General features: G+C 38.2%; 1 protein-coding gene across 1 annotated transcript; it reads left to right on the forward strand.

Annotated features, from left to right (window-relative positions):
* Positions 1 to 1,111: 1,111 nt before the first annotated feature.
* Positions 1,112 to 20,941, forward strand: LOC116248113 (regulatory-associated protein of TOR 1). Its single transcript, XM_031620721.2, has 23 exons — positions 1,112 to 1,857; positions 3,571 to 3,673; positions 3,885 to 3,967; positions 4,044 to 4,202; positions 4,287 to 4,403; positions 5,693 to 5,853; positions 10,620 to 10,774; positions 10,871 to 11,015; positions 11,102 to 11,180; positions 11,274 to 11,375; positions 14,249 to 14,332; positions 14,445 to 14,555; positions 14,915 to 15,268; positions 15,360 to 15,549; positions 15,867 to 16,466; positions 16,614 to 16,943; positions 17,063 to 17,186; positions 17,912 to 18,036; positions 18,137 to 18,282; positions 18,419 to 18,520; positions 19,076 to 19,161; positions 19,290 to 19,374; positions 19,692 to 20,941. The coding sequence occupies exons 1-23, from the start codon at positions 1,519 to 1,521 to the stop codon at positions 20,040 to 20,042; spliced, it is 4,131 nt and encodes a 1,376-aa protein (XP_031476581.1). The 5' UTR covers positions 1,112 to 1,518; the 3' UTR covers positions 20,043 to 20,941.
* Positions 20,942 to 21,092: the final 151 nt, after the last annotated feature.

Below are 21,092 nucleotides of genomic sequence, written 5' to 3' on the forward strand. Positions count from 1 at the left end.
CTCCACGGATACCCGAAATTACGCGAAACTCCTCCGACGGCCGAGCCACCGCGACCGAGCCCACCCCGATCGACCTCGGCTCCAAGTTGTGGCTCAAATTTAAACACCTGGTTACATCACCGAGCCTTTATGGCTGGGAAGTCACATTCATAAGAATCTACCAACGAGCCAAAAAAAAAAAAAAGGTTTACACCTTTGGAATTTATTCACAAAGTGGAAAAAAGAAAAGAAATAAGAAAGGTTTGTTGGACATATTGCGATTATGGTTGGTCGAGTGGAACCAATGTGAAGTCGACGTTGGCTCGAGCAACTTTCAAATTTAAACCAATCATTAATCCCTGGAATGTGAAGCCCGTACTCAGTTTTTTTAATGATAAACTCCAGTGCAATAATCGTGCATTTTCTGAAGATTAAATGTTCTTTAAGCCTTAACCAATACAAAAAGAGTTCCATACGAACAACTTATCGGTGGAAAAATAATCCCGTGTTGTTGATGAGCAAAAGTTAGTCGATATTAAAGTAAGCAACACACAAACGAAAAGGTGTCACGAGGGAAAGCGGTAGAAGTGACCATTATAAAATGTCACATTTTTCGGCGTGGTAGCGACAAAGCATCTTATAGTCGGCCTTCCTTCCATGGGTCCCATGGTCAACTCATTCATTCATTCAATTCAAGCTTGTTGTTAATTGCTTGACCTTAGGACTTGTGTTGGTCAATTGAGCACCAAATCTATCCGGGTTCGGTCAAAGTTCCAATCAAATTTTTATTTTCATTTGAATCGATTAGCTCATAAGATTAAAACTTCCACTTTTGGGGGTTCTGATACTTATAAGAATCGAATTGATGGTTGAGTTTATATTTATTATGGATTCAAAGCTGCGCTAATCCCAGATTTTAATCAAAATATACAAAGTCACCTTGACTTAGATCGAGTCAACTCCGACTGGGACGGGGAGGCGAGAGTCCTTGTCAAGCCCAGTGAGAAGTTGGCGCGGGGGAGGACGAACTGAGGGTGCTTTCGTCATTTGACACGCGCACCAACGGGGTTACGGGAGGAGAAAAAAAGTGGTGTGATAAAATTGGGAAAAAAAACGCAAGTTGAAGAAACGAAAATCGGAAAAGAAAATCTCCGTCGCCGCCCTCTCTCCTTCTCTTTCTTTCTCTCCCTCTCGCTTCGTTCTTGCGCCTCCACTCTTTCTGCCCTTCTCCTACAAAAGGTCTAGGGTTTTGCTTGGTCCCATCCACCAGAACGACACTTCGATACTCGAGGCGACGGAGGGCGCCGGCTTAGCGACCGCCGGTTTGGGTTTCCTGACGAGCTTCGTGGGATCCTGGGGCTTTTCAGGCGAGACTGTTTGTCTGCCGCATAGTTTTCGAAGGGCGCCGGGTTGCTCTGTCCGTCTATTCTTTCCGTCCCTCCCAAGGGCTAGGGTGGTGGAACGACGATCAAGACGAGCCATGCTTAGGCCGAGATTGGGACAAGGTTGAGATTTTGGAAGGCGGGTGGAGGGATTGCCATGGCGCTCGGGGATCCAACGTCGAGGTACAGCGTCGAATTGGGGATGCCGACGAGGTTTGGGCACGCGTCCGTCGCGAGCCATCTTGATGAATTGGCGCAGGCGGACGAGGATGGGGACGTTGTGGGCAGCAGCGGTGGGGCATGCCAGAGGAGTGATGCTGAAGCCAGTAGCAGCGGCATCGGCGGTTCGTGCGCGGTGGTGGGGGCGGCGACGAGCTTGGCGTACTTGCCCCAGACGGTGTTCTTGTGCGAACCCCGGCATGATCTGTTTGAAGCTTGCGTGCCTTCCGGGCCGGCGGAGAATGGTCTGGTCTCGAAATGGCGACCCAAGGACCGGGTAATCCCTGCTAACCTTCATTTATCACCCCGTTGGTCCGAGTAGTGTAACTAGTTTCTGCTGCTTATTTTTATGAAAATACGTAGTTAGCCTCTTGTTTTTCTTTCAAAATGTGAACTCCTTCCGGGAATGCCAGCGGTCATCGTCGTTTTGCAGGCTTTCATCCACCTAGCATTTCGAAGAAGCCATAGCTTGCACTTTTATTCTCTTTTAGCGTGTGAGATCCCCTGGTCAGATGCCTAAGTTAGTGCAGTTTTAGTGTTACCGTGAGACTCAAGATGCTTGTCTATATTCGTTGAGCCTGCTCCGCTTAATACTGGAACCAAACATGCAATGCCGTTACAGAGTTCCAATTTGTAAACATGAAGAATATCCAGTCTTGATACTCTTCTACTACTCTTTTCGCTGCTGATCTTGTGACCCAGCAAAACGTATGTCATGAACGAGGGCAGTTCATTGTGGTCATTTGGGTCTCTGTATGTGACAATTGAATAGAATTTCGGCCTGATGATTTTCTGCCTGGTGTTTCTTTGGTTGGAATGGTATCTGTGGGTACTGGTTCTCAACTATGAATGTGGGAGTCTCGTGGTTAAGTGTGGAAATGTCATGCTGGTATTTTCTTGAGAAAAGAAATATTAACTTGTCCTTATGCCTGCTCGGATTGAAACGTCTGTACTTGAGGCTTGATGGGCCACAGTATAAAGTAACGATGCTCACATCTCTTAGAAAGGCTTAAGCCTATGACTTTTGAGGACTAGTTAACTACTCATTTTATAACCTAGCTATATGCATTGGGTTCTTACTTTAAAATGAAGCTTATTAGGAAAACTAAAGAACATGGAAGCAACCTTAAAATGGAATAAAAAACTATACAAGTAAACCTAATGAAAAAGGCTGTATTTCAATAGTAACTAATAATTCTTGATAGTTCCTAACGGATAATATCTTAGGTCACAAACTGCAATTCACTGTTAACAATCATTTATTTCACATCAAATGCTGCACATCAGTGGACAAAATTATTCTGGACACACTCACAAATATTGCGTTTTTTTTTGGAAAAAAGCCAGATATTTATGATAAAAAAATTAGAACAAAAAATACCTGTTTATTTTGCATATTTTGAAAAGAATACGAAAATGGATTTAACACATTTTTTTCATTATTTTTACCTTATTTTTGCTTTAAAGCGTAAAAGTTAAGTTAAATTATTTGTCTTCTTTTCTATCATTACTAAAACATCTTTTTTTGTCATTTTATCTAGTTATTTTTTATGTTTTCTTGTTAGTTTATGAATTATGATTTGTTTTATTTTTTACCTGATTTTAGGATATTTTTATTTTTTTGGAAAATTGTCTAGATTTTCCCGAGAAAAACAATTTTGCTCTAAAAAACTCGAGAAAAACCTAACCATTCTCGATATATGCGACAATTTCTAAACAATGCACAATTTAAATTCTTGCCATTATATGATTAAAATGCTACACGAATTACAAAACAAATATGGAAAGTGTACAAGACACTCAGCAATTGTGCTTGGAATAACTAGTGGCCTATTCTATGTTCAGAGTTTATGCAGTAATCTGTATACTTCTAAATTTCTATTTCTGTTTAGCTGTTATTGAGATTGCTTGTTCATAAACTGATGTTACTTCTTCACTAAATCTCATGATTGAAGTCCTTATGCCTTCTTTAACTTTGTTGCTGTTGCAGATGAGGACAGGTTGTGTAGCGCTTGTGTTATGCTTAAATATAAGTGTAGATCCACCAGATGTTATAAAGATATCTCCATGTGCAAGGTTGGAGTGTTGGATAGGTATGTTTCAACGTGCATTTCCTTGTGCTTTACTGTTTCTGTCATGCTTTTGCTACTTCAGAGTTCAGACAGTGTCCTCCATGGTTTTTTCACTTGATAATCATACTTAGAAATATCAAAGATACTTTTATTTTTTTTGTAATTGACTACTGATGGTCAGATTTTTTTGGGAAAACAAGATACATATGAAACGGTCCCTGTTTATTTGCAGATCCATTTTCAATGGCAGCACCAAAGGCACTTGAGTCTATTGGAAAAGCCTTGCACAATCAGTATGAAAGATGGCAGCCTCGGGTAGAGTCCTTATACACTAATTTCTCCAAAGTGATAGAATTTAGCGTTGCATTTGACAAAAACTTTCTGTGTGTAGGCACGGTATAAGCTTCAACTTGATCCCACAGTGGATGAAGTGAAGAAGCTCTGCAATACGTGCAGGAAGAATGCAAAATCAGAAAGGGTAGTCTTTCATTATAATGGGCATGGAGTTCCAAAACCAACTGCTAATGGTGAAATTTGGGTTTTCAACAAGGTGCTTGTAGTTCGATTATACATTGCGGTTAATGCCTTCTGTTATACAATGGATTTTAATTTACATGCTTTTAATTTTTTACAGAGCTATACTCAGTATATTCCTTTGCCAATTACTGATTTGGATTCCTGGCTGAGGACACCGTCACTCTATGTGTTTGACTGTTCAGCTGCGGGAATGATTGTTAATGCATTCCGAGAGGTATGTTCAATAAAGTTAAATCCAGGAAGTATGCAAATAGGGGATCTACTGTAGAAGAATAAGGGTGTACTGTGTGTTAATGGTTAACAACTTAACAAATGACTGGCTGCATTAAACTGTAACCGTTAATCATGCAACCAGTTGCTATGGCAGTCACGATTACTTGCACGTTTAGATTTCATCTTCTGGCATGTGTGTTTTGTCATGGAATGTTTCTCTCCTGTATATGGATAATTTCTGCATTGGATGAAGGACAATTAGCAAGTGTCATGCCCAGGAGGGCTGGATGCCGGAAAAGAAAGTGGAGCTATAATTAAATGCTAATGATCCATGCTGAGTACTAGGAAGTGGACTGTCAACAAGATGTTATTTTAAAGAAAAATGGTAGGACTGTTTCAGTGGGATGGCTATGTGATGAGAGGGAAAATAATGATGAGAAACTTTCATTTCATGTATGAAGGAAATTGAAAATTGTGAAAGATACTTTGGAGATTAAGAGTATTATCTATATGGAATGACTATGACTTGTATGCTATAAGTAGGGGTTGTAAATTTTCATAAGACAATTCAGGTGCCTGTTAATTATTCAACATTTAGATTTACGTTTGTGGATATTGAATACATCAAATATTGGAGTTTGCATTTTAAATATTTGGAAAACTTAGAAAAAAGAAATAATAGAAATATACTTTTGTTCACCAGTGCCCCTTATTGTCTTCTACAAGCAGTAAGGTTTCGGGTGTTTGTTATGCAATTTCATAGCATTATGTTGCTTCAATTTAATAAGTTTAACTTCTATGTGTTTAGTAGTGTATAACTCAATCTATACAGCTCCTAAATTGTCTATGTTCTTGTTTAATTTGGCTAATTTGGTACACTTTTATTGACACTATGAAATGCCCATTTTTTATTGAAGTTACATTGTAATTGGAGATTAGATATATGTCATTAATCAGGTTTTTATTATAGAGGATGTCAAATAAGGGTAGTCAGTTGAAGTATATGGCAGTTAATTGGCTTTTATTGTTGAAAATCCCTCATAAGGATGGTCAATGTTTTTATGATATTCATGATGCTGTAAAATTTATTTAAGCAATTTAGGGCAACAGTTCTCAAGGTATAGTCTTCTCTTAAACGTTATGATTCTGCTTGCATTAAATACAGTTTGGTTACTTCACTATTGCTTATGGTTGAATTGTTCCAGAAAATTTGCTTTTCATGTGTCTTTTGTTGACTTTATGTCGCATAACTGTCATATGCTTGTTTGTCATCTCTTGTAAATTTAACAGAGGCTAGATTTGAACCCTACCAGTACTACGGCATCTTCAACGAAGGATATCATTCTTCTTGCTGCCTGTGAAGCACATGAAACGCTTCCTCAGAGTGCTGAGTTTCCGGCTGATGTTTTCACTTCATGTCTTACGACACCAATAAAAATGGCACTGCGTTGGTAAAAGAGAAACTAAAAACTGTTATATGTGATGCGTCATCATTTGTTATGAATCTTTGGCGATTTTGATCTTTTATGTCAGCATAATTGATGACTGATTTTCCTTTGTCCAATGTGTGGCTTCCAGTTTTTTTCTCTCATGTGTCCTTTGTAGTGGCAGTTTTCACCTTTCTGCATCTCTCTCTCTCTCTCTCTCTTTCACCCTTTTTTGAATATCAATGGTCATATTCATTGCTGGCTATTTGGTATCGTCTTGTTGGCTTTTATCTGTTACGTTTTTAAGGTTCCCAACTACTCATTATGTACACAAGGAGGTCGCATTCATAACTTGGTTAGCCTGTGGATATGATAATTGATTAAGAATTCCTAATCTAAAGCTTCTGAAGTCTCGTTCGGCATGTTGAAGAAAAAATCTTATGCAATTTTCACAATGATGGTTTAAACATGAAGCAACAAATCCAAATGGAGAAACAAAACTAACCTACTGCAATTACATCATTACATCTAAAGTAAACTTACAAGAAAAAAAATGAAAGTAAACTGAGAAAAAAAGAGATGAAAGTAAACTAAGATTCCATGAAATTCAGAAGGAAATGCAAGAATAAGAAAGTAGCCTGACAGAAGATGATGTTTGCCATACTGGATCAATTAGCTGTATGAATGTATCTATGGATCGTGATGGCAGATTTATTTTATGTCAATATGAACAGGTCATGCATATAGAGTGTCTTCATGGCTCAGTTTCCATTCATGTGGGTGCATCAAGAATGTGTCTGTGATACAAAATTTGTCCACAAACAATAAAAGTAATTGTTAACAAACTATCGCCTTTTCATAATTCAAAGAGGAGCAAATTGTCACATGGCATAATAGGAAATATATTATCAGATTGGTTGAGATAATCAAATAATAATGTTTTGAGTTCATACTTCATGATAATCGTACTTATAAATTTTGTTTTTGGGTCAATATTTTCCATTCTATGTATACATATGATGGTGTTATGGACTTACAGATTATATAGAAGTGGCTAAGTGCTGGCAATGAAACAGATTGCATATATGCATATACTCTGGCAAACAGATTGTATATGCATGCCAGGCAAACAGATCCAGAGCAGTGACATGGGGAAAAACATGAAGAAAAGCTTCAAGTTATATAAAACATTGATCAGAAAGGTTGAACAGACAAAGATGAACATATATAATGCATCATAAGACAGATTGTATAGTGAAACAGGTCATGCATTATAAATTAAAGAACTTATGTGCAATGACATACTAGGAAATATATTATCAGATTGGTTGAGAAAATCAAATAATAATGTTTTGAGTTCATACTTCATGAGAATCGTACTTATAAATTTTGTTTTTGGGTCAATATTTTCCATGCTATATATATATATATATATATACACATATGATGGGGTTATGGACTTACAGATTATATGATAGAAGTGGCTAAGTGCTGGGCAAACAGATTATAGATGCATGCCAGGCAAAGAGATCCAGAGCAGTAACATGGGGAAAAGCTTCAAGTTATATAAAACATTGATCAGAAAAGTTGAACAGACAAAGATGAACATATATAATACATCATACGACAGATTGTATAGTGAAACAGGTCATGCATTATAAATTAGAGAACTTATGTGCATACCACAGGAAAATCACAAAATAGATTATACATGCATGCCAGGCAGATAGATTGAGAGCAGAAAGCAGAGGAAAAAACTAGAGAAGAATTTACAAGTATATAAGTACGACACAATATATAAGCTAAAGGAAAAAACTAGAAATGAATCTAGAATTGTATAGCACAATGTATTACCTAAGAGCATCATATAATGTACCAACAGGAAGCAGTGGGTACTACGGGATGGTACGACAGATTAGAACCCACTGAGAAGGATTTTTTCCAGCCTTCCCACGTGACATAAGCGCTATTGAGTGGGGTGGGCCATCATTCGCCAGGTCTTGGAGTGCCCGTCGTACCACGAGGTTGGCTACTCTATGACTGGTGCTACTAGCTGGACAGCACTAGGAAGAGAAAGAGAGAGGGAGAGGACCAATGGAGGTAGAAAGCTGGGAGCTAAGAGAGTGACAGTGGGGAAAGGGGGAAGAGTGAGGCACTTGAACCGTATGGATTGATCCTTTTTTTTTGGGTCAAATGGAGGATGATTTTAAACTCTCATGGTTGCATCCACTCTCTCCACTGTCTCAGGTCGGATGGACACCTATTTCTGGATGACTGCATCTGATGCAGTGGGGAAGAGGACTGCTCCTTTAACCCAAAATCAGTGTCTAAATTAAACTAGGAGAATTGAAAGAAACGCAAAACATAACAGAAATAAATTAAGACAGGAAAACTCAAAGAAGATTTGGGTTTCATTAAACTGAAAACTCATCACAAATGAGGCTTTAAATATCTTTATATAGCCTACAAACGGATCCCTGGATCTGGATCTAAAATAAAAGAACAATAAATAAAAACCTAAAATGCTAGATCAGGATCCAAATAACATAAACTAATAAATAAAACTCAAATCGAGATTGAATCTTTTTCATGCTTTGCTCCTGCATCAGGATCCAAGGCCGCAACTTGCGTGCAGCTCCTATTTTAGCCTGTCCTTGTGACTTAAGTCTCATCTTTGATATTCAAGTTGAATGCGTCTCTTGAGAAAAATATAATTGGTGAATGCGAAGATTTGTGTTGATTGACTGGGCTTAATTATTTCTCGTAAGGATTTAGGTCATATTGTAAATGCTGCCAGGTTCTTTTTTTTTAACGTGGAAGTAGTGTTATCTGTATCGTAGGTTACAGTCCTATATCGTGCGATACATATACGATACACCTATGACACAAGATACGCTTGTGTATCGTAGACGTATTGGTTGTATCGTGCGATACGTACGATATGGCCGATACAACCCTGTATCGTACGATACATGGATAAAATGATTTTTTGGTGGTTTTTTACAAAAGAACCTCTCTCTCCCTCATTCTAAACATGTCAAAAAGTTGTGAGAGGGGAAAGTTTTACTAGTTTTTCTACAAAAATCACCCATTTGTGTGATAAATTGTTGATTTAGAGGAGAACTTGCTTGTCGATAAAAAGGTTTACTCATGGCCCGTGGGGATGATGGGACATTGATTGATGATAATCATAATATATTATTTATTGTAAACTTGTAATGTAATCTAAAACACTTCAAAGTGTAAACTTTAAAGTTGTAATGGATGTTTATTATGTGGTTATGAATTTCTTACTTGTCATTTCTAAATGTGTTGTTAATATATTATGGCTTATGAATGATGTGATGAGTTTTTTTTTTTAATAGAATATGTTTTTTTTTTCAATTTCTTATTTGTTTTTCCTGATTTTCCTGTTTTTTACTCTACTTTTTCTATTTTTTAAAAATTTTTATGAATTAAAAATTAATTTATGACACATTACGCTACGTTTACAATACGTTACAATACAATGTATAGGTTGGTCCGATTGATGTACGTTACGATACGCCTTTTACAACATTGCATGGAAGTACAAAATTGAGATGGTTCTACCACTGTAGAGTCTTCTGCTTGAAAACAAGAATGAAAGTACAATAACGCTTGGCTACACAATAAACCGTTGCTAATGCTCCTGCTCAAGGTTCTTTTAGCAACGATTTTTAAATATTGTGTCATCCTGGAACGTTTGACATCTGGTTGATTTCAGTTCCTTATATATATTTGTATGTATGTATGTACTAAAAGCATGACTTATACTTTGGGAAAAAATTCTTTGTTCATAAGGATGTGTATGTGGCCTCATCTGACCAAGCATTCATTTTAATGTTTTTTTATTTTCTTAACTTTTAAATATCCATTTTTTTTTAAAACCGTGAGTCTATCCATATGGCATAGCCCTCACCAATCTCTACATTTCTTTTTCTCTAGAATAAGATGCACTGGTGTTGCTTTGGCAAAGTACCAAGCCTAATATTGTTTTAGGCTTTTAGCCTAGCTGAGGAATTAAGATCAACCATGATATGGGATGATTGGGGTTGGAGATGTTGTCACTATGAATTTTGAGTTGAGGACCACTTATGAAGTCAAGTTTAGCATCACGTGTCCATTGTTTGGGAACAATATTTTATGTTTGTTTCATTTTTGGGAAGAAGAAACCTGGATGATTAGAACCCAGTTTAACAGTCCTAACATGCAGCTAAAATGAGAATTACATTGGCTACAACTACTTATTTTTATTGTAAGCAGTCAGTGTGTTGTGCAAGGCAAAATTATATTTCATAACTTGATTTGACTCTAAGAAACATACTTTTCACTTTGGTTTGTTCTCTATCAAGAAAATCAAGACAAAATGCACAGAGGAGTTCAAGATGGGCATTTTATGACCTTTGCAAGAGGGTCCTGGTTAACTTTGGTACTGCTAGTAAATGCTCATGTCTCTACCTATGTTGCTCAAGCCAGGGCTTCATTTATTCTCTTCTTGTTTCATGGTAGTGAACTTTTAATTTTTTTCGGGCTCCTTAATTCGTTGCATTATCTCTTAGTTCCTCTCATTATTTGTTGCTGTTATTGCAAACTGATGATTATTTGCTAGTGAAAAAGTAATTTGTTTTGTATGTGTACTCCTATAACTGTAATCTGCTGGTGTACTGATTTTTCTCGTTCATGCTTATGCTTAAGAGTTAAAGACTCATTATGTTCTTTCTTTTTTTTCCTATTTGTCTGTTATGATTGATGACTACATTTTTGTTCAGGTTCTGTAGTAGATCACTTCTCCGTGATCCTCTTTTTGGTGACATAATTGACAAAATTCCTGGCCGTCAAACTGACCGCAAGACACCCCTAGGGGAGCTAAACTGGATTTTCACAGCAGTGACTGATACCATTGCATGGAATGTGCTACCTCATGGTGGATATATATCATCTTACTAGGTTTCCTTCTTTTTTCCTTCCATTTTCAGTATGAAAAGAACACCTCACCTTTTTGTCAACTTTTGTCTTGCAGAACTTTTCCAAAAGCTCTTCAGACAAGATCTGTTAGTTGCTAGTCTTTTCCGCAATTTCTTACTTGCAGAGCGCATAATGCGTTCTGCGAACTGTTCACCAATCTCATTTCCAGTGTTGCCTCCAACACATCAGCATCATATGTGGTAGGTATTCTTCCAGATGATTAGTTGCTCCATTATATCTCTATAATTTTAGTCGATCATAATCGTCTTTGGCATTCTATTTACAGGGATGCATGGGATATGGCTGCTGAAATCTGCCTTTCTCAACTTCTTCCAACACATGCTGAACCGGATGCTGAATTCCAGGTCTGTTTTTTGCTTGATCTATTTCTTGGATTTGCCATTATTTTTCATATTTGCCATTTTTTGAAACCTTCTTGTTTCCATTTCTTTATGCAGCCAAGCCCCTTTTTCACAGAACAGCTAACAGCATTTGAATTGTGGCTTGAACATGGGTCTCAACATAAAAGGCCTCCAGAGCAACTGCCTATAGTTCTTCAGGTTGTAATGTCACTTTGTTGCTTAATGTGTTTGTTTTCCCTTGATGTTTAATAGTGCTTGTTGCTGATCTTGTTTGTCTCTCGTGAGTTTTCCATGTGGCCTTTCTTTGCATACTTCTGCAAAGTTTATTTTAGACCTATTATTGATAACAAGCTGATGAATTGCTTCTGCGAGATATGTGTGCCTTTAGCGGATATTAGACTGACGAGGAACTCCCGAGTGCTTAACAGTCGAGCACAAAACATAGTAATGGAATGCTCTTCTGTTGCCATGCAATAGTTCGTGGAAGCGACAAAGATACAGCCCAATGTTTGTTTAGAAACTGGAGCAGCAGTCAACAGTCTTGGATCGAGGGAGGGTTGTGTGCTCCCTTTCTATTGAGTGCTAGTCTTATTAGTCAAAAGTGTGCTTAGGCCCTAACTGCCCGTCTTCTTGACCAGGCTGTGTCATCGAGGTGCTTAGGTCTAAACAGAATATATTTTTTTTTCTCCTCCTTTTTTGTTGCTCTTCTGCTCTCCTACTTCTACCTTACCTGATTTCATTCTTTTCATTTTGCTCTTTTCCCCTTTTTCTTGTTTTTTCCATGTCACACGAGCTCTTAGAAAAAAGGGCAGCATCCACATTAATGCGATGCCGGCGCGGCTCTGACACGCACCCCAACTGCACCCTCTCTTATTTACTTTCAAAAGATTTTTCCCTCTTTCTTTTTCTTGTTTCTCTTCCTCGTTTTCTTTATGTACAGTGATGAAAGTAAAAAAAAAGACAGGTTAAGCAAAGAAACAACCATATATATATATATATATATATATATATATATTATGATATTCTTTCATATATAAAATAAATATATATGTACCATCACGGCACCCCGATACCCATGTTTTTTGGGATATGCTACATTGGCACCCACATCCGCACCGGCATCCTGCATCCATGTGACAGAGATTTTTGTCTTCTTATTTTCCTTCTCTTTCTTCTTCCTCGTCTGCACCGCCACCCCCTTCTCTTCCATGTACTGTTTTGGTGTGCCTAGGCACCCTTCTAGGCCTTCTTGAAGGGCCACTGCCTTGCACTTTTCATTAGTAAGGTGATAATGTGTGTATGGTTTCAGTCACTGCATCGGGTGTTTTGGGTCATTTGAATTGAGATGTTATCTACTTAGGTTGGCTACTTTTCATGGCCAATTAGAGTAGACATTTAAAATATGTAAACTACCTCTTCTCTGGATCCAGTTGAGGCATAGTATATTCTAGCAGGAACTCCATCTTACATAACATCAAACAACAATACCCCCCTGACAAAGATGTTGGTAATACCAAGTTAGTATGAATTATGTTTTCAGTGACACATTTTTAAATTCCTGTGTATGTGGGTGGAAGGAAAATTAGTCATGGGACAACCTGCGTCTGGAATTGTGAGAAAGCTTGTACTGATCCAGAGCTAATTGTGAGAAAGCTTGTACTGATCTAGAGCTATATCACATCACATGAATAGGAAATTATAAATGTAAAAGAAGTATAGACATTTGAATTATTATATTCAGTATAATAACCATCAATTATTAATCCCCATATCTGGTGTGTTCTTGATCTTCCTGTGGCAGTCTACTTGTGCACCCAGTGGCATAGATCCAGACTCAGAAGGCTACTTTGTCAAAAACGAGAAAAGGTCATTTTCATATATGAAAGGAATTATATTACTATGTTAGTATGTTTTTTTATTTTCTTGGTTTTTGCAGATCTACCTTTACTAAAATTAACATCTCCATCTGTCATCTGTTTCTTAGTTTCACAACATGTCCTCCCCTTTGTTAGTTTGTCAATGTCAACATTGTCAGTGTACTGCCATTATCTTGTCACCAAGTTGAGGTCATGCACTTCTAAAATTCTTGCGTCGTTTCATCCATGTCACTCCTCATTTTCTCTTCCTATGGGTTCGTATGAGGTTCCATCTGTGTTACTTCTCATTTTCATTTTTAAAGGGTATTTGGGTCATAGTCTCATGCACTAATTTAGAATAGTTGAATGAAAGGTAGTGGATTTGACAATCACTATGTGGCCAGTATGGATGGTGTCAATTACTCCAAAGTTAGTGATGCATGGGAATGCTTTTATCATGGTAACTGATACATTGCTTCAGTTAGTTGAGATAAGTTTTGATTGTCAATTAAATTGTGGCTCTCCATTTTGGAATGTTTCCATTGTCTCACCATTTAATAGTTTGTGTATTTAGACTTTAGAGTGGGGATGACAACTAATTGCTATCAACGGTTTTGGAGGCACTTTTAATATTAAGTTTCATTATTCTCTTGAAGTGGATGCATTGGGAAATTGTTATTCTTGTCAACTTATTTGAATATTCCTTGTTTGACTTTGACTTATTATTTGTGTTTTTTTTTTGCACAAATTAGGGATGTAATTGGGCGTTATGCTTTACGCTCGTATGCATTCAGATTTATGTTTAAGTGCACTGGGCATGAGGTTAGTGCCCAGGACTGTCTAGGGCCCTTGCTGGGCCACCTAGGGGCTTCTTCCTTTATATCTTCAACTTTCTTAAAAGTTAAAAACTTATAATATTAAAGTCTGTTACTTGTAATTTTTTTAACTGCTTTTGACTTCAGTATTCTTAATTAAGTTTGTGTTTCAGATCTTTTAGTCCCAGGTAGACTAATTAGTGTCGTCTAGATGTTTTAGACCCTAGCTAAGCACTGACTGTAGAACATTAACTATCTAGTGTTTAATAGGTCGTATAAATATACATATCAAGAAATATGACAAATATGGTGTTTCATTTCTGTTCATTAATACTGAGATTTTATATTCTCAGTCCTCTGTCCTCTTTCTGCATTAGACTCTTATGGTGAATCCATCCAGGTTTTACTTAGTCAATCTCACCGATTTCGAGCACTGGTTCTTCTTGGGAAGTTCTTGGATATGGGACCTTGGGCTGTTGACCTGGTAAGTTTTTTTATGCCTCTTTTTTTCTTCCAGACTTGTAAGCTTTCTTCAAAGTTTTTTATGTTATTATACCTTATCCATTATTTGGTTTTTGATCGTTGTTATTCTCTAGGCTTTGTCAGTTGGGATCTTTCCCTATGTGCTTAAATTGCTGCAAACTACAGCAATGGAACTGAGGCAGATCCTTGTCTTTATATGGACCAAGATCCTTGCACTTGATAAGGTAATGCTGTTTCAAGGTGTTTTTTTTTTTTAGGTTGTTGAGCTCTTAAATTTCTTTAGTAAGATTTTCTACTTTCCATTTCAGCTGATAGATGCTCTATCTTTCCTTTTTTTTTCTGAACATTTTTTGAGTTCTTGTTGTGGCTCATCTAAAATTTTGGAGCAATGATGTTCTTTTCTTTTTGTGCATTTTCTAGCTTTTCAATTACTGAACTTTGATATTGTTCTTGTTTTTGTCCCTTGTAAGTTTCCCGTAGTATTTTAGTAGTGTTAGTTTCACCAGAGTTTCTCTTGGTTTTTATTTCTAGTTTTCAAATGTTGTGGAATTCCTGTTTGACATTCATTCTTTTGCAAGTTCAGTCGTGCCAGGTTGATTTAGTGAAGGATGGAGGACATGAGTATTTCATCAAATTTCTTAATTCCGTGGACGCTTATCCTGAACAACGGGCAATGGCTGCATTTGTTCTTGCTGTTATTGTTGATGGACATCGGCATGGTCAGGAAGCTTGTATTCAGGCTGATTTAATTGATAAATGCTTGCAACATCTGAACGCTCCTAATCCACATGATGCACAGACCGAGCCTCTGCTTCTTCAGTGGCTTTGTCTGTGCCTGGGAAAGCTGTGGGAGAATTTCCCTGAAGCACAATTAATGGGTCTGCAGTATGGTGCGCCTTCAACATTTGAGCGTCTTTTGTCAGAGCCTCAACCTGAGGTCTGCTCTTCTCTTGTTCCCTGACTAAATTAATTATTCATTTCTCATGTTCCAGAAAAGCAATATGGTGAAGTAGATAATTTCTCTGCAGGTTAGAGCAGCAGCTGTTTTTGGACTGGGTACACTCTTGGATGTTGGATCTGACTCATTGAGAGATGGTCTAAGATGTGACGATGATTGTGACGATGACGAGAAAATCAAAACTGAATTGACTATTGTTCAGAGCCTTTTTGGTGTTGTTAATGATGGAAGTCCTCTTGTTAGGGCTGAGGTTTCAGTTGGTATGAATATTCCCTTAACTCATGAGTGAGCTGGTGTTTCCATAAATGATTTAGAAGTAGGTGTGGTTGCCCATTGAAGTGTGTCCTCAAGCACCTGCTAATGGTAGTTTATAATTGTATATGCTGTATAAACGTGTAGGTATCTATATGTGGATGTCACACGTTTTGTGAACCTTTTTATCATGAATTTATCTGTTTTTACATTTTTTAAATCGGTAGAGGAATTATATGTAGGTTGCACTCATTGTGAAGTTTCTTTGTTGAGAGGAATTGAACAATCAGAAGTTCTCTTATTTCCTGTTCCTACTTTCTTGCAGCTCTTGGAAGGTTTGCCTTTGGGCACAATAAGCATCTAAAGTCTATTGCTGCTGCATATTGGAAATGTCAGTCTAACTCTCTGCTGAGTGCATTGCCTTCATTGGCAAATATACGGAGTCCCCCAACTGGCTATGCTGGGTCGTCTCAATTTTTGCATAGTGCAAGTGTTGTCTCTACACCAGTTGGTGCCGTTCTGAGGGTTGGTGGCGATAGCAGCGCTCTAGTTCGTGATGGAAGGTCTTCAGCCAGTAGCCCTCTTCCTGCTGCTGGGATTATGCATGGTTCTCCGTTGTCTGATGATTCCTTTGAGCATTCTGAATCTGCTATTCTATTGAATGACGCCCCCAGCAATGGGATAATTAGCTCATCAAAGACGAAAACTGTGGATAATGCAGTGTACTCACAGTTTGTCATGGCCGTCTATGCCCTAGCCAAAGATCCATCCCCTCGTATTGCTGGAATAGGTCGACGTATACTTTCTATGATTGGTATTGAACAAGTGCCTACAAATTCATTCCGGCCAAGTGGTGGAAACATTCAGCAGACATCCTCTCTTGCCAACTTCACTCGGTCATCTTCTTGGCTTGACATGAATGCTGGTAATTTTTAGTAATATGCATGTTTAATGCACTTTACATTGTAATACAGCTCCATGGGTATCTAGTTTTTGGTCAGGTTTAGATGCTTACGAGTGCCTTTTCTATATGTGAATACTGAACCAAGTTTAAGCTTGATTTTTTCATCAGGTCGCTTGCCAATGACGTTCAGAACTCCTCCAGTTAGTCCTCCTCGGCAAAGCTATCTTGCTGGAATGCGAAGAGTCTGCTCCTTAGAGTTCAGACCAAACCAACTAAGTTCTGCAGACTCAGGGTTGGCTGATTCGCTTCGAGGGTCTGTTGGGAATTCTGGGGTTTCAGAATGTTCCGTGCTTCCACAATCAACTATCTATAACTGGAGCTCGGGCCATTTCTCAAGGCCCCTTCTTACCTCAGCAGATGAGAATGAAGAAGCTCTGTTGAGAAGAGAAGAGAAGGAGAGACTCGCATGGGATTGTATTGCTAAATGCCAACATTCTTGTGAGTCGCAGCGGTTATGCTCAAAAAGCATTCATATCTGTTCCTTTTTTAGTTTTTTAACAATTTCTCTGGAATTATGTTTCTTTATGTGTTAATTTTGTTTAATTTCTGAGTCGCAGCGGTTAGCAATCTTGGAAATCAAATTACCACTTGGGACATAAGGTCAGATACTGGCACAAAAGCAATGTTAATGCATCCATTCTCTCCTATAGTTATTGCTGCAGATGAGAATGAATGTATCAGGTAATGGTTTATTTTGGCTAGCTCATCAGTTTGAGTTAAGATGTCCCTGAATATTGTTTTTTCATACCAGTCATTTGGGGTTGGGTATGACAGACATGGTTGTTTGATGGCAATTTTACTTCATTGCTTTCTGGACATTGCATGGAAAACTTTTTCTTCATTGACTGTCAGATAAACTGGAAAATGCTTCATTCCTTTTAACAGAAAAAGGATGTTGTTATACAAACCCTTCCTTCAGCAATGTTCTTGGTCTTCAACGGCACTTCTGTTTGTTGTGTTGCTGTGTCTGGATGTGATGGTTTCTGGAAGCCTTTTGACACATAATGATAGAATATGAAGCTGTGTTGGGCAGTTCTAACCGTTTCAAACACACAGCAGTGGTGCTGCTGCAAAATTTTCAAATCCGAGTATTATTGTTGTTTTGAACCCTTACCACCCTTTATGCCATAAAAGCTTGACAATCTCTTGAATGATTTTCTTGCTCAATGTTCTCTATGGATTCATTTTGACATAGTTAGCATTGTATTTTCAAATCTACCCAACAAATATCATGTTTCATCTACTCAGATCCCTTAAAGTTGTAATCTCATTGTCGGATCTCTCTCTCTTTCACACACGCACACACATACAGAGACGACAGTCATGGTGCTGCCATGGCAGGATGAAGTTTATCGTGAAAAGTTAGCTGCTCACATTCCTACTAATGGTGATTTGCGGTTTTTCAGGGTATGGAATCATGAGGACACTGTGCTGCTAAATACTTTTGACAACCACAATTTCCGTGAGAAGGGGGTTGCTAAGCTGTGTCTTGTAAATGAGTTGGATGACAGTTTGCTTCTTGTTGCTTCATGTAAGACCTGTTGCTGGCATGTTTAAGGTTGTAGTGGTTCAAATGAGCCACTTTTCTTTGATTGTTTTCCCTATAAAAATGAGCACTGCTTCATCATCAGGTGATGGTAATGTCCGTGTATGGAAAGATTATACACAAAGTGGTAGACAGAAACTTGTGACAGCTTTCTCCTCTATTCAAGGTCATAGACCCGGTGCACGGGGTGTAAATGCTGTTGTTGATTGGCAGCAGCTTACTGGATATTTGGTAAATATCCTTACTCTATGTCTGCATTATGCATGTGTTTTTTCAATGTAAGATGTATGAACTTGCAAAGTGTCTTGCCCATGTTTCGGCATAACATGCACTGGTTCTGACCTAACATGCATTGATGCATTTTCAGTATGCAGCTGGGGAAATATCATCCATTATGGTTTGGGATCTGGACAAAGAACAACGTTCAAATTCAATTTACTCTCTGTCAGACAGTAGCATTTCTGCATTGGTCAGCTCAACTTTCCTTTCTCCATCTCTGTTTCATATTTCTATATATCTGTGTCACTGAACTTTCCTTTCTCGGGCTCTGTTTCATGTTTCTGTATATTTGTCAGGATAGCAACTATTGGTCCATGTAAGATGGGCCTGCCTGCAGATAAATAATAATTTTGAAGTGGATGTATCTCGGGAAAGCACTAAACATATATAGAATCTGACTATGTAAGATCATAGATATAAAGTCAAACGTAATTAAACCAGTGAATAATAAGAATTGCTACTTTGGTTTTAGTAATTAGTAATCAATAACATGTGGCACAGTTTGTACGGTGAATTGAATGGACAACCCTAATTGTTCATGTTGTAAACTTGTAATACTATACGGCACATTAGAGTGAAACGGCAAACGAGCAAAGAAACGTAGAATATTCGTGCTGTCAACTTTGTATCTACTGTTTTCTTTATTATGTGAGGAGCTTGCAACTTAATTAAGATTTTTTTTTAAAAATATTCTGATTGCAATTTGATTTAGTTTCAAACTTAAGTTGTGGTTACTATTGCACAGTCCGCTTCCCAAGTTTATGGAGGGCAATTAGCCGCAGGTTATGTGGATGGCCATGTCAGGTTATTTGATGTGCGAACACCTGAAAGGCAAGTGATTTCTTGTCTGGAGTTCATCTCCTTTGAAGTGTTATCTATTCTGAATAGGTTCAATTTTTTTTTACTTATTCTTTAATATTCTATTCTGTACTATTTATACAAATTCTTACAACTTGCAGACACATTGGTACTATGAAGGCTCATTCACAAAGTGTTGAAAGAGTTGTTGGAATTAGTTTCCAACCTGGACTAGATCCTAATAAGGTAATGGGTAAACAAAGCCTCTAACGTATATTAGTTTTGCAGATGTTGAATAAAACAGCTTTGTTGAACCTAGAGGTAGATGCCGGTGAGGCTTATACAATTGTGGAAACTAAATTTCAAATGCATTTGTTTTTCTGAATTTTCAATTTCAGATTGAGTCCAGTTTGCTTCCATTCCGTTTGTTTGTTAACCCATTTGTACTTTGCTTTGGCATTTTTTATTCATCACATGAAGTTCCGGACAATTCATCACATGAATATTTATTCAGCTTAATAAAGATGGCTTTTTTGCTCTTCATTTCACTTGTCTTGCTGCAGATTGTGAGTGCATCTCAAGCTGGGGATATTCAGTTCATGGACATAAGAAGGCACACAACTGCTTATCTTACCATTGAAGCTCATAGGAGATCTTTGACAGCCTTGGCTGTTCATCGTCATGCCCCAGTAATTGCCAGTGGTTCTGCCAAGCAAATAATAAAAGTTTTTAGTCTTGAAGGCGAACAGCTGAGTGTGATACGCTACTATCCTTCTTTCATGGCTCAGAAGATAGGTCCTGTGAGTTGCCTCAGCTTCCATCCCTACAGGGTGCTTCTTGCTGCAGGTACCGGCAGTGGCCCAACCGATTCCTGCATCTCTATTTATGCTGATGAGAACTCACCAGCAAGATGAACATGAAACAATTCCATCTGTTAAGACACATAAAATCATTCTTGCGCTACTGACATTGCGAGAAGCACTGGTTCAGTGGGCAACACCACCGTCATCCCTGCTCCATTCCTCCAGTTTCTTTCCGTTCATATTAAGCACGGGTGCTGTCATTATATGCAATCTGCAACATATTCATTAGGCCTCTCAGGTGTCATGTTCTGCAGGGTTTGGGCATCCAAACTGGAGGCTTTGCAAATAATCCGGTACATAGGTGAAGGATGTAAATATTTGCCGTCATTTTTTCTCTCTACCTGGTTCACATCAGGAGCATGCTTGGGTTCGTCTTAAAATAATTAATGGGGCTAGCAAAAATCTCCTTGAGCAGCAGCTGAAAGGAGTTTACTGCTAGAGCATTTCAAGATGCGGTTTAAAGTTGAAACCTGCTGCCTGGTCTCCTTGTAATATCTTTACTGTAACCGGGTATAGTTGATGTTTATGCAAGATGGTGCTGAATGATTAGATCTCTTCTTTCAGTGCTGCTGAAAAGTGGCTGATTTATTCAATTCCTATTTTCTACATTCTCTGGATTTTGGTATTTGCCGACTCATCTGGAGTAACAGATTCTTCTCCAAGCCTGCCTGCCTTCGGTGCTTCTATGGGCTATCGATCTTGATCTTTAATGCTAGCCCAGTTGGTAAGGACTGCAACTGTTGCGGCAAGATGACATACCTGCAGGGGAGCATAGGTAGAAATTGCCAGGAGCTTACAACCAGGGCAATGGTGATTTAGCCGCAAAAGACCAGAAGGATGCCTGCTTTCCTGGAGCTTGTTTCTTGCTCAATTTGTAAAGTATACGCTTCACATTCCTTGTAAATGGTACACCTTTAAATGTTATATATTTATTGCGATTGTGATTGCCATGTATTCTTCACCTCTCTCTCTCTCTCTCTTCTCTCTCTCTCGTGCACGCTTGTGGACGTCATGAAAATCCTTTGACCGCACCCGACGGCTTCTGGTAAAAGACCTTGTTTTATCTCTGCTTTGGTCACGTTGTCTTCACGCGAGCGTCTG

Source organism: Nymphaea colorata, chromosome 2, assembly GCF_008831285.2.
Source record: "Nymphaea colorata isolate Beijing-Zhang1983 chromosome 2, ASM883128v2, whole genome shotgun sequence".
NCBI classification, from domain to species: Eukaryota; Viridiplantae; Streptophyta; class Magnoliopsida; order Nymphaeales; family Nymphaeaceae; genus Nymphaea; species Nymphaea colorata.